Source organism: Galleria mellonella, unplaced genomic scaffold (genome assembly GCF_026898425.1).
Source record: "Galleria mellonella isolate WM207_F2 unplaced genomic scaffold, CSIRO_AGI_GalMel_v1 utg90, whole genome shotgun sequence".
Taxonomy (NCBI): Eukaryota; Metazoa; Arthropoda; class Insecta; order Lepidoptera; family Pyralidae; genus Galleria; species Galleria mellonella.
Genome location: NW_026442172.1, coordinates 2,594,789 through 2,608,391, shown reverse-complemented (window position 1 = coordinate 2,608,391; position 13,603 = coordinate 2,594,789). Strand labels below are relative to the sequence as shown.

At 34.8% G+C, this 13,603-nt stretch overlaps 1 protein-coding gene across 5 annotated transcripts in view; it reads left to right on the top strand.

Moving 5' to 3' along the window:
* Positions 1–10,466, top strand: part of LOC113523309 (teneurin-a) — a 423,960-nt gene extending 413,494 nt beyond the window's left edge. For all 5 annotated transcript variants that reach the window (XM_031907374.2, XM_031907373.2, XM_052902416.1 and 2 more), the window contains 12 exons: positions 405–569; positions 1,294–1,468; positions 2,689–2,931; positions 3,319–3,546; positions 3,827–4,017; positions 4,123–4,358; positions 4,440–5,168; positions 5,262–5,665; positions 5,879–7,764; positions 7,956–8,109; positions 8,584–8,938; positions 9,052–10,466. In XM_031907374.2, coding sequence (XP_031763234.2) covers positions 405–569; positions 1,294–1,468; positions 2,689–2,931; positions 3,319–3,546; positions 3,827–4,017; positions 4,123–4,358; positions 4,440–5,168; positions 5,262–5,665; positions 5,879–7,764; positions 7,956–8,109; positions 8,584–8,938; positions 9,052–10,037 — 5,752 coding nt within the window. In that variant the 3' untranslated portion in view covers positions 10,038–10,466. The remainder of the gene's footprint in view (positions 1–404; positions 570–1,293; positions 1,469–2,688; positions 2,932–3,318; positions 3,547–3,826; positions 4,018–4,122; positions 4,359–4,439; positions 5,169–5,261; positions 5,666–5,878; positions 7,765–7,955; positions 8,110–8,583; positions 8,939–9,051) is intronic.
* The last annotated feature ends 3,137 nt before the right edge of the window (positions 10,467–13,603 follow it).

Here is a 13,603-nt window from a genome sequence, read left to right as displayed (position 1 = left end):
TCAATTTCTGATTGAATATTTCATTTTTTTATATCACTAAGGTGGCAAAAAATCAAACGGCCAATCTGATGGTAAGCGGTTACCGTAGCCTATGAACGCCTACAATACCAGGGGCATTACGCGCGCATTGCCGACCCTGAGAAAACCTCTTTACCCCTTTTTTGAAGAACCCCATGCTATAGTCTAGTTCTAGTCTCAGTTTTAAGTTGTAGTAGTAGACCATCAGATTCTAAGACTCAATGCTCGCAATTTATATATAAGTAAATACTCTATATAGTATTCGCTCAGATACTATGTAAATCAAAATTATAATTTGTAGGCATAAATAAAAAAATAGGATTAAGTATTTGAAAACGATTAATATATCAATAAACAAAGATTAGAAGAAACACTATGCGTCACAGGTTCGATGTTTTGGTGAACGGCGGTGGGGCTGTGACTCTTCAGTTCCAGCGTTCGCCATTCAAACCCCTGAGGAAGACTGTCTTCGTGCCATGGAATCAGATCGTCGTGCTGCCGCCAGTTGAGATGGAACTTAGTGACGATAGTGTTAAAGTGCCAACACCAAGGTTAGATTCTATATTTACTATTAATGTGTTCATATTAATATTTTATGAGTAGAATAGAAATAATCCTTTATTCAAGTAAACTTGTTTACAAGTTCTTTTCAATCGTCATTTTTTTATTATTCTACTGCTGGGTTCGGGATGTTGAATGTTGTTGAGAAGAACCCACAAGAGACTTAACAGTTATTCTTTTCAAATTATTATGTAAAATATACTTTCACATATGCTATATGGTACTTTGACTGTATAGTTATTTATTTATTGATATGTCTTATTTAGTTAATAGAATTTAATACTAAAATATGATCATAACAACTGCAAAGAAAGTGACTAGGTACTTTCTTTACCTAAAATAAATAATGTATCCTTAAAAAAAATTAAAAAAAATTATATGAATATCAATTTTAAGCCTGCTACAGATAATTAAAATATAAATAAAAAATCCACAATGCTGTATTCCGCAAATTAATACATTGCAATAAAACAAACCTTTAAATTTACGACTATTTTAGCTTGAACTACCCTCTGTTGAGCAGGAGGCAAGGTATTTGATTTCAGGTTATAATTATAATCTAAGATATTTTGCGCTTTGATCCATTAGTCACCTCCTCGCAACATTCTAAGGGTAAAAAGAAGCCACATTATATTCTAACGGTACATCTGAACTCCCACACAAAAAAAAAATATTCGATGCGTACTATAGACATAATTTTATTAAAACTTGTAGAGCACCGCCAAGACTGGACTGGTCACCGACACCTCAGTGGTGGGAATCAAAAGTGCCTCCTTGCGCGGCACATGACCACGAACGGCTACGACCCGAAGTGGTTGCCGTGCCACCGCTAGCCGCGCCTGCAGCTTCTTCCCACGTCACCACCACCATCATATACCCAGAGGCTCAGGTATCTAATTTTCTTCTTCTGAATGTTAATAATTTGATCTCTGATATTTTGATATAGATTGGAAAATCCATATTGTCATACATTTATGCTTCGTTCTCATCTGTAATTGCAATTAGCTGTCTATCTTCTCTGCGGTGACAATTGATTTATCAAATGTAATTTATCTCACGGGAACGTATTACTAGAATAAACATAATCTGTATATTGATTGGAATACTTAACAAATCTTTTCTATTATTAAAAGTTTCGTAAACACACATTATATTTTAATGTAGTAAATAACTCGCGCTCGCGTCACTGTCACTCATGAATAAGGATTACGAATTGATTCCGAAACTAATCGAGCTTTTTCAATCTAATTATACGTAAAATAAACCAGTAGTTATTACTTATCAAATCTGTATACATTTTTTTTGGAGGATGCAATAAAGAGTATCTATCTCTCTAAATCCTTCGTTTATATATATAGTTACACATAAACGAATCTGTATGCAAATACGTTTTTATACATAAAAATTATAAATAACAGTTACTAACATAAAGATAAGACCTTAAAAGTAAAATAATTCATTTAAATGCTTGTAATATCAGTTGCAATATCAGTAACTGGTAGATGTCTATTTCATAGCAAAATGATGATTAATACATAAATAGATGCATTACTGTATTACATGCGGTGCTATTTCGATCCGATGCATAAGCCATGTTGGCTTGTCCTATCTACAAAATAACCCCGAATCATTTTATGGATTACATATGTTTTCAATCAGAACCACTTGGCTCCGATTCCTTTCATCGACCTTATTTTACCGACAACATATTTTCTTAATGGTGTAGATTTAAGATTTATAATTTCACAGAATTTGAGGTTTATCGTTTATAATTTTACTTATACTGTGGGTGGGAATCAGTAATTTCTCTGAAATTTATATAAACTTCATAAATTCGTTATGTCTATGGCTAAAGTACCACTAAGAGGGGTCGATTTGTTTTGTTCTCTTGTATGAGCCTGTCTATTTTATGTTCTCGTCTAGATCTATATTATGATGCAGATACCCTTTTATTAAAGACGTCATATGAATTGACTGTGAATTGTGAAAAACTATAAATAGTATGATGGTAATTTCGATACAGGTATATCAGACAGAGACTGCTAAAATTATCTCCCTACTTTGACTTCGTCGTAAGGAAATAATACAACATATGTTGTAATTCTTTAGATCGTAAGCGAATCCATCGGCATTCCGGGCTCATCAGTGAAGTTAACGTACCGGTCATCGCAAGCAGCAGGCTACTTGTCGTGCGTGCACGTGCAGCTGACGCGACGCGCGGTGCCCGCGGCGCTGGCGCGCGTGCACGTGCGCGTCGAGATCGAAGGCTCGTTGCACACCCACACATACGAGGCCGATCCAGATCTGACACATGTCTTCGCTTGGAACAAACGGAATGTTTATAAACAGAAGGTATAAATTTCATAATGTTCACGCCTTTTAATAAAACTCATCTAGGTCCCGTATATTTATTATTATTTTTTTCATAAAATCAAACGTATCAACATGAGGGTAAATTAAAAGACTACAGAATTTAAAATTAAGTCGGTTTAGACAACACAATGCAAAAAATAATCAACGAATGCAATGAAGAAAAATATCTCATAATGCTAATAAAATGCTCTTACTCTAAACTTCTCTAAATAAAAACTGAAAGATTTGTTGGTTTGATCTAACTTCCCCTTTAGATCATTACGTATTGACAAATTGCTAAACCATTTCAACACCTACGACTATTTTTATATACATCGTCATAATCTATTACAATAATTTTCATTGCTTTTTGTTGTCATTTACAAGGTTTACGGCCAAGCTCAAGCTAAGATCTCCATCGGCTATGAGTACTCGTCCTGTACATCCATTGTTTGGGAAACACAGACCGCAACTCTGGCTGGATTCGATGTCGACATCTCAGATATAGGAGGCTGGGGACTCGACATCCATCATCATTACAATTTCCACGAAGGCATACTACAAAAAGGCGATGGAGCTTTGTTACATTTAAAACAATATCCTAGAACTGTGCAGGTAAATTATTACCTACTAATACATTTTATTCTAAAATCTCTATATATCTATACATTTGTGAATGGTTATCATGAATGTAACGTAACTTGGTATGAAAGTAACTACCTATTGTTTGTGCAAATTATACATATTATGATAGCGGTAGTTTTAATAATAATACTTTATACAGCAAACTTTGTTACTCTTACAAAAAAGGTTCATGCAGAGTGACATAACATGTATAAATCACTATTTTACTAATGACTATTAAAAAAAAAATTATAATATTCCCATTTTTTAGGTGGTAATGGGAACGGGTCTTCAACGGAGCTTGGACTGCCCCGACCACTGCAATGGCAAGGCAGCTGACTCTCGCCTCTTGACACCTACAGCATTAACCTCAGGCCCTGATGGATCACTTTATGTAGGCGACTTCAACCTTGTACGACGTATCACTCCTGAAGGCGTTGTCACCACTGTCCTTCAATTAGAGTAAGTAATTCATAAAATAAAAAACACCTTAATGTCCTATTTCAATTTTCGTTAATGACTATTTTTATTTTATTGTTTATTTAATCACAAAATATAATATTCCAGAACGACTCAAGTCGCGTATCAATATTACATCTGCATATCACCAGCTGATGGAAACCTCTACATATCAGATTCAGAGAAACATCAAGTTCGTAAAGTATTGCTGTTAGAAAAAGTACGTGATCCGGCACTGAATTCGGAACCTGTTGTCGGAAATGGTGATCGCTGTGTACCTGGAGATGACTCTAATTGTGGAGATGAAGGACCCGCTATAAAAGCCAAGCTAGCGCATCCTAAAGGTTTGTTTACTACTCAAATCTTATTTATATTATTTTTACGTGCCAGTATAGCTAATAATTTACTCATTGTTTTATTTGCAGGTCTTGCTATAGCTGCAGATAGAACTATGTACATCGCCGATGGAACGAATATACGAGCAGTTGATCCCAATGGAATCATTCATACATTAGTCGGTCATCATGGCCATCATAATCATTGGTCCCCTGTTCCTTGCCGTGGCGCCATACCTCCTTATGAAGCTCAATTACAGTGGCCTACTGGAGTAGCTCTATCTCCGCTGGACGGATCTTTATATTTTATAGATGATAGAATCATACTAAAATTAACTGTTGATATGAAAATTAAAGTGGTTGCTGGCCAACCATCACATTGCCGTATAGGAAGTGACGGAAAACCAATTGTAAAAGCTACCAATAAAACTAACACAGAATTCAGAGAAGATTCAAGTTTGGGCACGATATTAGCAATAGCATTTGCACCAAGTGGTATTTTATATGTGGCGGAGTCTGATTCTAAGAAATCCAATACAATAAAGTCTATTGACCCGTCAGGAAAGATAATGCATTTTGCTGGCAAAGTGCAAGAAAACTTAAAAGAATTAAGCTGCGAATGTAACTCATCTGTATCAGCAACAGCAGTTCCTATGAACAGCAGAGATGAAGGGGCAGGATGTCCATGCAAATTGAGTGTGGCAGCGGGTGATGAGCCGCCTACTAGTACTGAGACACTTTTATCATCTAACGCCAAATTCCAAACGATATCTGCCCTTGCTGTTACGCCGGATGGTGTTTTAAATGTTGTTGATCAAGGTAAACACTGCGAACAAAATATGTATTTTTGACTATATTATCACAAAATAAATATTTTTAACTGTTATTAATATAATTATGTTTTTCACACAGGATCACTTCACATACTTGCGCTAAAACATTACTTACCCACACACGATGAAAATGGAGAATTTAGAATACCTTATCCACCTACGTCAGAAATTTATGTATTCAATCGCTATGGACAACATATCACAACAAAAGATTTAACATCTGGAAAAACAAGATATTCATTCCTTTACTCTAAAAACACAAGCTTCGGCAAATTGTCTACTGTAACAGACGCCTCAGGAAATAAAATTCAATTACTAAGAGATTACAGTAATGTCGTTAGCTCTATTGAAAATACTCAAGATCACAAACTGGAACTAAAAATATCTGGAATCGGATACTTAACTAAAATAACAGAGAAAGGCACATCTGAAATTGAATTGGATTATGATGCTAATTCAGGACTTCTCAATAGTCGATCTGGAGTAAGTTACATTTATATAGATTACGTATACTTACACCGTAATCATTTTATTAATTTATCCTACTGAAAGCGTTACATATTTTGATACTAAGCAATAACTATATTTAATCATAGTTTTGTAATAATATAAAGCCATTAATTTATCCATTTACTTTTGTTATGTACTTCAATAGTATGTACTTCAAGTTATTAAATATATAAATGTTTTTTTCAGTCTGGTGACACAGTTATCTACAACTATGATGAACTTGGCCGTGTAACTAAAATAATTATGCCCTCTGGAGAACAAGTACACATTTCATCAGGCTTAGCTAAAAACTATGGATTGGCAGTAACTGTATCAAATCCATCAAGTACTATTCCTGTTGGAGTAGCTAAAAAATGTGAATATGTTCTACATGGACAATCGTTCAAACAGATAACTATAAACAACGGTAAACAAATCACGGAAGGTCGAATTTATACAAACAACACGTTGCTTCTTGAAACGCCGTGGTCAGGGAAATTCGAGAGTATCGCGGCAGCAAAACATCCTCTATTGGAGGCTGCTCTTCCTATAGAAGCAGAAATGCTTCATATGTGGTCTCATCAAACTACTACATTTGGCGATAGCCTTGTAAATAATATGTACTCCTTGTATACATTAGTTGGCGATGTTAGAAACCCGCAGCAGACCCTAAATCGTGAGATATGGGTTAATGACTCCAGAGTATTGATTATTGAATTCGATCAATTCAAGAGCCGCGAGACATTTTTCAATGTAGACAGAAACCCTCTATTTACAATAGCCTATGATGTTGCCGGATTACCGCTTTCATTTACACCTCATGATGCTGGTGTGCCGTTAAATATTTCTTATGATAGATTCTACAGAATCAACGGTTGGAAATGGGGAGACACTGAAGAAACATATAGTTACGACCCACATGGAATGCTATCTGAAATTACCAGTCCCCAAGATGGTACCAAATTTATTTACTACAATGAAGGCAATCTAGTTTCCAAAATTACTTTAGCAAGTCAGAGAAGTTTCAAGTATCTATATGATGATGACGGTGGTTTGACCCATGTTATTCTACCATCGGCTACTAACCATTCTTTTAGCGTACAACCTTCCATAGGATTTTTAAGAGTCACATACACACCCCCAGGTTCCTCTAAGAAATATCTTCAACACTATTCTCATACTGGCGAATTATTACAAACCGTATTTCCTGGAGATGGAGCTAGAGTGGTTTATAGATACTTCACTACTAACAAAGTATCTGAAGTCGTCCATGGTGATGGCCAAACTCAAATTCATTACTCAGAAAATAGTGGCCTTCCTTCAGAAATCTTACATGTTGATCGTGATGTCGATTATCGATGGGAGTCGACATACGCTGGTGGGCTTTTGATAGAGGAAAGACTTGACTATGGAGCCAAAACAGGATTAAGCAATGCTAAAATAATATATGAATATGATAACAATTATAGAATAACTTCTGTTCAGGGAAGAATTGGTGGTCAAACTCTTATACCACATCATATTGTATATAACACTAAAACAGGCTCTCCAGAAATTCTAGGTCAGTTCACTGTATCAAAACAGAAATGGAATGAGACTTCCGTATACGATGGAATAGCAATGTTCTCTCGTGCACTCAACGAACAATTCCTAGAAAAAGAAGTGACAGTTAATATTCATAGAATGGAAGTATTTAGAATGGAATTCTCTTATGACAAACATGGAAGAATATCACAAACACGAACTCACACCAGAAATGTAGGAGTCAATACTTACACTAATGTCAAAAACTATACATGGGACTGTGACGGCCAGTTGACGGGTGTCGAAGCACAAGAACCTTGGGGCTTTAGATACGACGATAATGGAAACATGCTGTCGTTAACTTATAGAGGAAATACCATACCAATGGAATACAACGACATGGACCGTATCATTAAGTTTGGCGAAGGACAATATAGATATGATAGCCGAGGATTGGTGTCCCAGAATGCTAGAGAGGAACGGTTTCAATACAACTCGAAAGGACTACTGATTAGAGCGACCAAACGAGGGCGATTTGATGTTCGCTATTATTATGACCATTTGGACAGGTATGTATATTTAGACAGATGAACGTATTATTTTTCTTTACTAAATCATCATCATAATTTAGTAAAATCATTTTACTTTACTAAACATCATCAATAACTTAATATTTAGGTACCCATTTACTGAATATTGCCCAACATTATAATTCTTTTACATGAACTTCCTGTAATCTTCGTGTAAATCATATTTACAGGTTATCCACTCGAAAAGATAATTTCGGAAATGTTACTCAATTTTTCTATACAAACAAGGAAAGGCCTCATGAAGTTAGTCACATTTATTCCCCACGTGAGAACAGATTTATGACACTGGTGTATGATGATAGGGGACATCTTATTTACACACAGGTAATTATCATTGCACTTATAACTATATTATAGTACGTATTAATTTTATAAATTAAGTAGTATAGTATCAGTTGTTAACTGTCCACTGCTGAATACAAACCTCCACCATAAGGGGGGGTTTTGCTAGTAGTTACCTTGCTTGGCAGACGTGTTAGTAACCACAGTTTAGCTTTTGGTGTTGTTTTAAGAGGGACGCTACAGCCCATCCCTCTACCATAAGCTCCCTTAGTCACCTCTTTCGACAGCCACGGTAAAGAAAGGGTAGCCTATTCTATTAAATATATTAAAATAATAATATGATAAATAGATTAAAATTATATATATAAAGGTACAAAAGGTGGTCTAATCGCTAGAGCAATCTCTTACAGACAATCTTTGGTTAAAGGAGAACATATAAAATTATTAATTTGTTTAATGATTTTTTTATCGTATTTATACATATATACATTTAAAATGTAAACATTGTTTTTGTAGGTCGCAAGACACAAATACTACATTGCTACGGATCAGTGTGGAACTCCTGTAATGGTGTTTAATCAATATGGAGAAGGAATCCGAGAAATAATGAGGTCACCCTACGGCCACATCGTTTACGATTCTAACCCTTACCTGTATTTGCCAGTAGACTTTTGCGGCGGTCTTCTTGATCAAGTGACTTCATTGGTGCACATGGCAAATGGCAAAGTTTACGATCCGCTGATCGGACAGTGGATGTCTCCACTGTGGGAAAGCCTAATTGAGAGAATACATAACCCGACTCAATTACACTTATACAGATTTAATGGAAACGATCCTATCAATGTCAGACCACAAAACAAGAAACCAACAGGTAATTACAACTTATATGAATATAAATAGTTTTATAATCTAATTCATACATATAACACTGAAGATATGGAACATAACATTATTCTAACATTATCCATATTTCATTTGTTGCAGATCATTTATCATGGTTAAAATTACTCGGCTACGACACAAAGAGTTTAGCTCCACAATTATACCCGGATGAACTGCCAGGCGGCTCAGTACTTCCAAGCATTCCTCGCGGTCGCCCTGTCTGGGGTACCGCACCGACTGATTCCAGCCCCGGCCTGCCTTCTGCTATGTCACTGCTGCCTAGCGTCACTATCGAGTCCGGCTTCCTTTCTCACATGTCCAATAAGAGAATTGCGGACTTCCGAAGCCTGTCGATACCAGCGATGTCAGCATTAAAAACTGACGCACTCAATTTGGCACCAAAACGCATCGGCTCCGACTCGGAGCCACCGTTCGGACGAGGCATTCTCGTGTCACGAAACTCTCGCGGTCGCGCCGTTGTCACAGCCGTACCGTCTGCGAACGCGATCTACAGGGACGTATACACGTCGGTGTTTAATCGATCTCATTTACTGCCGTTCTCGTTCGTTGTGCACGGCGACCAACAAGACGTGTTTTACTTCGTCAAGGAAGAAACGTGGCGTGCGGCCGACGACAAGCAGCAGCTGAAACGCATGCAGGGTAAACTGAACGTGACGTTCCACGAGGTCGCAGAAGGCGGCCGCTCGTATGCGGACGTAAAAATTCACGGGCGAACGAGCATAGTGAATTTGCGATATGGCACTAGCGCAGAACGAGAGCGGCAGCGACTGCTTCATCACGCCCGCGCCGCCGCCGTCCGTAAGGCATGGCACCGCGAGCGCGAAGCGTTACGCGGCGGACTCGGCGGCTCGCTCGACTGGTCAGCAGCCGAGTTAGACGAGATACAGAAGGCGGGCTCGGCGAGTGGCTACGAGGGCGAGTACGTGCACGACGTAGCACGGTACCCAGAACTCGCCGAAGACCCGTACAACGTGCGCTTCGTAAAGAAACGGACGGACCGCGCTGAACGTCGTCGGCGGAAGCGTTCGACATGCCGCGCGCCCTGGTGGCTCGCGAGCGACTGCTAGTGATGATCCACTAGTGACCCGCTAGTATCCGCTAGTGCGCCGTCGCATGCCGCCATCCATATGCCAAATCGAGTGAATGTGAGTTCGACACGTGTGTGAACGGTGATGGATGGACCCAAGTGTGACTGTGAATAATATATTTTGTAAATAGTCTCTATTAATTGTTAATTGTTGATGTATGTATGTATGGTAGACGCGAATCCCTATCGCTGTGTAAATAATAAAGTTTAATTTGCAGGGAGAGAATGGACCTTTTGAGAGGACTGATATTAAATAAATGTAATGTATGTATAAATAAGACAATTTATGTGAATATGAAATTATTTATACTTATTTATCGGTAAAAAAGCTTCGATTGTGTCCAATGTTCTTATAAAATTTAGATGAAAACTATTTGAAAGAATAAAAAGGCATACTTTTTTAACCAAATAAATTTGTAGTTTTCTATTTATCCCTTCATAACTATATATAAAGATGTGTTTTATACAATAGTACAATACTTTCACATTGCGAACAGCAAATTGTGACAAGCATGTACATGCCTTGACAAAAAAAAGTACTATACATATTACAAATACTACAAATAAAGCTAATAACTTATTTCAAATTATTACTGATCATTAATCATTTTTTTAACTTATAAATCCATATTATTATGATTAACAGACAATTAATAAATAGGAATAATCACTACACAGTGAAATAAAATAATTTTGTGTAAAAATTATTTATTTATGTTCGAAAGGTCAACCTCTGAACAACACATTCAAGTTAATATTTATAATATCAATTTATACACAAATCCATGTCAACGCACTCATATAAATTTTTGATACACCACTACGTAAATAGAAGGCATATCACATTTCATTAAAATTTATATTTACAATGCAGCACTACAAATAGTTGACAGTGGAAATGACAAACAACAATTAAACTGAATAAAATCGAGTTATGTATAAAAATCTCAATTACAAAAAATATATACAATAATAATATTATCATCTCCTAAAATAGACATTTACAGGTTCTGAATAAAGTATAATTATGTTACAAATAACAAAAAACATTTACATTATTGAGCTATACGACGTAAAGGAATGAGATCAACATGTCGCACAATTATTAAATAAATACATTTCAAATTGCAGTAACAAACTGTATTTAATAAGCGGTCACGTATCGTATAACTGGCAAGGATGACGCTGCGTTCAGATACGGGTCGTAGCGTAGACAAAATTTTACAAAAGCACACATATATTTACAAAATTCCTATACACAGTCACTATACATAATGCGTTGCATTGCACATATTTTAACTAAATCTTAATATTAATTAATATTATTTCTTCCTTTTCTGAACTTATCGTTAGCTTTTAGGTTATGAGGATCGACTTATAGCCAAGTATCTCGTAGTTATGAGTCTCGTTATTTAATTCTGGTTATTGCAGGTTAAAAACCGAAACATATATTTAATATAGCAGTTTCTTATAATTTATAAAAATTAATATTATTATTTATTAGAATTTTATTTTACAATAATTTCATCGTTTACGATGTTTAATGTACAGTGAGTGTAAAAAGTATTCGTACACCTAGGGTTATAATAAAAAAAATACGAATTTGATAGACTTTCCTCTATTTATTTAATTTAAATCAATACTGTTAAATAGTTTAACATTCCCGCACTTTGTTTATGAAAATTTTTGTTTTTAAAAAAAAATATTATACAACATAAAAATATTTTTACGTTAACTATAATGACAAACAAAAAGTATTCTGTATAAATCATTTATTCAATCAAATTTTTCATATGCCTACAATGCCAAGGTTATTTTTAATACGTAGGTATAAATATTAGACGTTTTAGTTGCACTCGTGACAAGTATAGACGTGTTTAGTTACAAAAATGGGTCGTAAAGCAAAAGAAACGAGTGAAGAGGAGAGAAAAATAATTATTAATTTGCATAATCAATGCAAATCATTATGTGAAATTGCAAAATTTGTCAATAGACCACGTTCAACCCTACAGACTGTAATTGATCGGTTTTCTATTACTAAAACACTAAAAAACAAACTCAGAGGTGGGGCGTCCATCAAAAATCACGCCTCGATTGGATCGGAAAATTTTAAATTGTGTAAAAAAAAATCCAAAAATTAGTGCCCCTCGAGTGTTACCAGAAATTAATAATATCAATGATTGCCATATTTCTGTCAGTATCGTTCAGAACGTATTACGTAGTAACGATTATCGTGGAAGAACTGCGCCTAAAAAGTATTGGGTAAATGATATTGATAGAAAAAAAGATTAGAATTCGCAAAAAAATATATTAATGAAAAAAATCATTTTTGGCAAACTGTTATTTACTCAGATGAATCGAAATATAATATTTTCAAATCGATGGACATCATATGGTATGGAGAAAACCTAATATGTTATTTAATCCAACGGTAAAACACGGTGGTGGGTCAGTTTTTGTATGGGGTTGCATGAGTGCTTTTGGGGTGGGAAAACTTGTATTTATTGATGGAATTAGGGATCACAAAACGTATATTAAAGAATCTTCTCTCTAGTGCAGCTCAAATGGGTTTTAACAATAATTGGATATTTTTACAAGATAATGACCCTAAACATAAAGCATGGAATACTAAAGCATGGATCCTGTTTAAACATATATTTAATATAGCAGTTTCTTATAATTTATAAAAATTAATATTATTATTTATTAGAATTTTATGCTAACGGTGGTCCAACAAAGTATTAATTTTTTTTAATATTCATTTACACTTTTTGTTTGTCATAATTATTTTTATGTTGTATAATTTTTTTTTATTTAAAAACAAAAATTATCATAAACAAAGTTTTACGATGTTTAATGTTGTATAATTTTTTTTATTTAAAACAAAAATTATCATAAACAAAGTGAAAGTATTGATTTAAATTAAATAAATAGAGGAAAGTCTATGTAATCGCGTGTAGTATGTAATCGAATACGCGATTGCATTCATACTCATAAGGTTAGCGCTTTTAACGAATCAATCGCATATCAAAGGCGTAGAATTTCGTACTATGTGTAATTGTGTATTCTATACACTCATTCCTACGGTACGACCCGTGTATGATAGGGATAACCTGTCACAGGAAATGTTTAATTTCGGGCCCAGTCATAGTACAGTATTTAAAAAAATTTAGAAAAACATGAACATTATCGAAAAAAAGGACAGAATTGATATAATATGTGGCTTATTATCACAATTTTTCAATAATTTTTATGTTCCTTGAATTACTTCATTCCATAAAAATGGGAATAAATAGATAATAATTTATTTGACTCTATCATTTCATTTATGTATAGATTACATTTTGTGTAAATTGATATTAAATTTTAATAAATTGCCTAAGACTTAAATATTAATAATGATAATAAATTTATTGCCATTTTTTATAAGTACAGTGCAATAATTATTAATAATAATATTAATAATTATATATTTGAAATAAATAATATATTAAATTCAAAACAAAAATTTGACATTAGGAAATCCAAGGATTTCCGCAGTTGTTT